Source organism: Atta cephalotes (genome assembly GCF_000143395.1).
Source record: "Atta cephalotes unplaced genomic scaffold scaffold00022, whole genome shotgun sequence".
In the NCBI taxonomy this organism is placed as follows: Eukaryota; Metazoa; Arthropoda; class Insecta; order Hymenoptera; family Formicidae; genus Atta; species Atta cephalotes.
In genome coordinates, this window is record NW_012130086.1 from 3,392,004 (window position 1) to 3,394,076 (window position 2,073).

At 23.8% G+C, this 2,073-nt stretch overlaps 1 protein-coding gene across 1 annotated transcript in view; it reads left to right on the top strand.

Moving 5' to 3' along the window:
* Positions 1–2,073, top strand: part of LOC105619730 — a 40,851-nt gene that overhangs the window by 20,049 nt on the left and 18,729 nt on the right. Inside the window, exon 2 of the mRNA XM_012201249.1 lies at positions 226–358. Coding sequence (XP_012056639.1) covers positions 226–358 — 133 coding nt within the window. The remainder of the gene's footprint in view (positions 1–225; positions 359–2,073) is intronic.

Genomic DNA, 2,073 nt, shown 5'->3' on the forward strand with positions numbered 1-2,073 from the left:
GAAAATTAAAATTTTTGCAATACAAGTTAGAGTTAATAGTACAAAATTTGTAGCAAAAGCTGAAATTTTTCATAACTATACATGACAAAACAACTATACATTATATACATATATATTTACAAGATAATTAAAAATATCTATGAATTATTTTATCATTATAATATTATCATATAATATTATCATATATATTATCGATATTGATTGTATTTAATCGTCATTTCGTAGATACAATGGTTACTGGTATGTAGTTCCCTTACATGTGCAAAAGTTAATATTGTTCCTATTGCAAAGAGGCACTAAAACTTTTAAGATAGTGATTGGTGGATTATTTGTGGGTTCCTTAGAAGGCTTCGCCACGGTAATAATTAAATCAAAATTTATTCGCTAATATATTTCGATAATATATTTCAAACGTTTGAAGAAAATATTTTTCATTGCAGCTAGTCAGCGCGTCATTCTCTTACTTCACATTTATTTATTATATAAATCAATAACGTGCCATCTATAGTATAATCTTTAAACAGATTATAAATATATAGAGAATTTTAATGATAATGTTGCAATGTATTATATGGATATTAAATGGAATAGAACTTGGACTTCGATACTATTAAATTAATGGAAAGAAATACAGATAATAAATAAAATTGTTCAAAATTTCAATATTTTCTATAGTTCTTATTATTTTACTTATTGTAATTGTGCATGTTGATACAGTAAATTTCAAAAATATTCAAAAATTTAACGTATTGTTATTGTATTAAATTTTAATATATTCTTTTGACAACACAAGTGGTGCAAAGTTAGAAGATTTAAAAAAAACAAATATTAAAATTTAACTTAAATATTAACATTGTGTAATTTACTTGAATCTCCGATTGTCAATGTTAAGCAAATCATACGAACATATATACCAGACTGAAATAAGTGAAAATATGGTGTTATGAAAAGCGTTTGCGACTGCGCGACTTTTGCACAAAAGAAGTCCTCGAACATTTCCCTATGAGAAAAGATCATCTGTTAAATTGCTTTTAGTATGAAATTAATCATTTATTCCAGTGTTCCTATAGTTTATTTATGAACGTTCTGTCAAGAAAACTTCTTAAATTACATTATTTTCGATTTTCAAATTAATCATTTTCAAATTTTAATGAGAAGTATAACATCATTGATACAGGTAAAGAATTTTCTGGACTTGAAGATGTAACAAATTAAAAGATGAAAAATCGCTATTTTAGGAAAGTATGGAAACAAGGCGAAATATTATATTACTGCAATAATACGTAAGACAATGGTAGCTGACTCTTTTGTCTCAAAAATTAGACAAAAATTAGATAAAATGTAATCAAATGTACAAATAAATAGTATTTTTGTATTATATATTTTTTTCAAAACGAAACAAGATTCTATCTTTTCTCAATAGAAAAAATTTTTTAAATTAAAAGCTAATAAAGCTAATATTTGATTTATGTATATGAATAACTTATGAAATTTCTCTTAGAGAGAGTGTTTGGCATGTGCGATGGTACTTTTACTTTTCTACAAACTTGGTCGTATATTCAACGCTTTAGTCTGCTTAATAACAATTCTCGATTAAATCTTTCGGTATATTAATATATTATGACATAATACTTTATTGTTCAAGAAAAATATGTTTACTTTATCACGCTACACGCATTAGCAGCCAGTTACATAAGATTAATTGGAAATAATGTATTATATTGTATAATATTTATAGTCATTCAACATTTTACTTTAGAATTATTCAGATAATCTACTAAAGTAGTTCTATTAAAATAAGTTAAAAATGAAATGTAAATTAACTAAAAAAGAAATAGAATAAAAAACAAAGAAAAACTGTTAAATTGGTACTATATATTCATTTTGTGTATTGTCAAAAATATTATATAATAAATTAATGTTCTTTATTTGAAAATATATTATTGATTAATTTGGATAAAAATCGATAATTTAAATAAATATTGTCCTTCGATTATTTTAACATTCTTCAACAGACAATATATTTCCTTACAGAATGAAATAAAAGAGGATTTGATTACAGGATGAGCACTT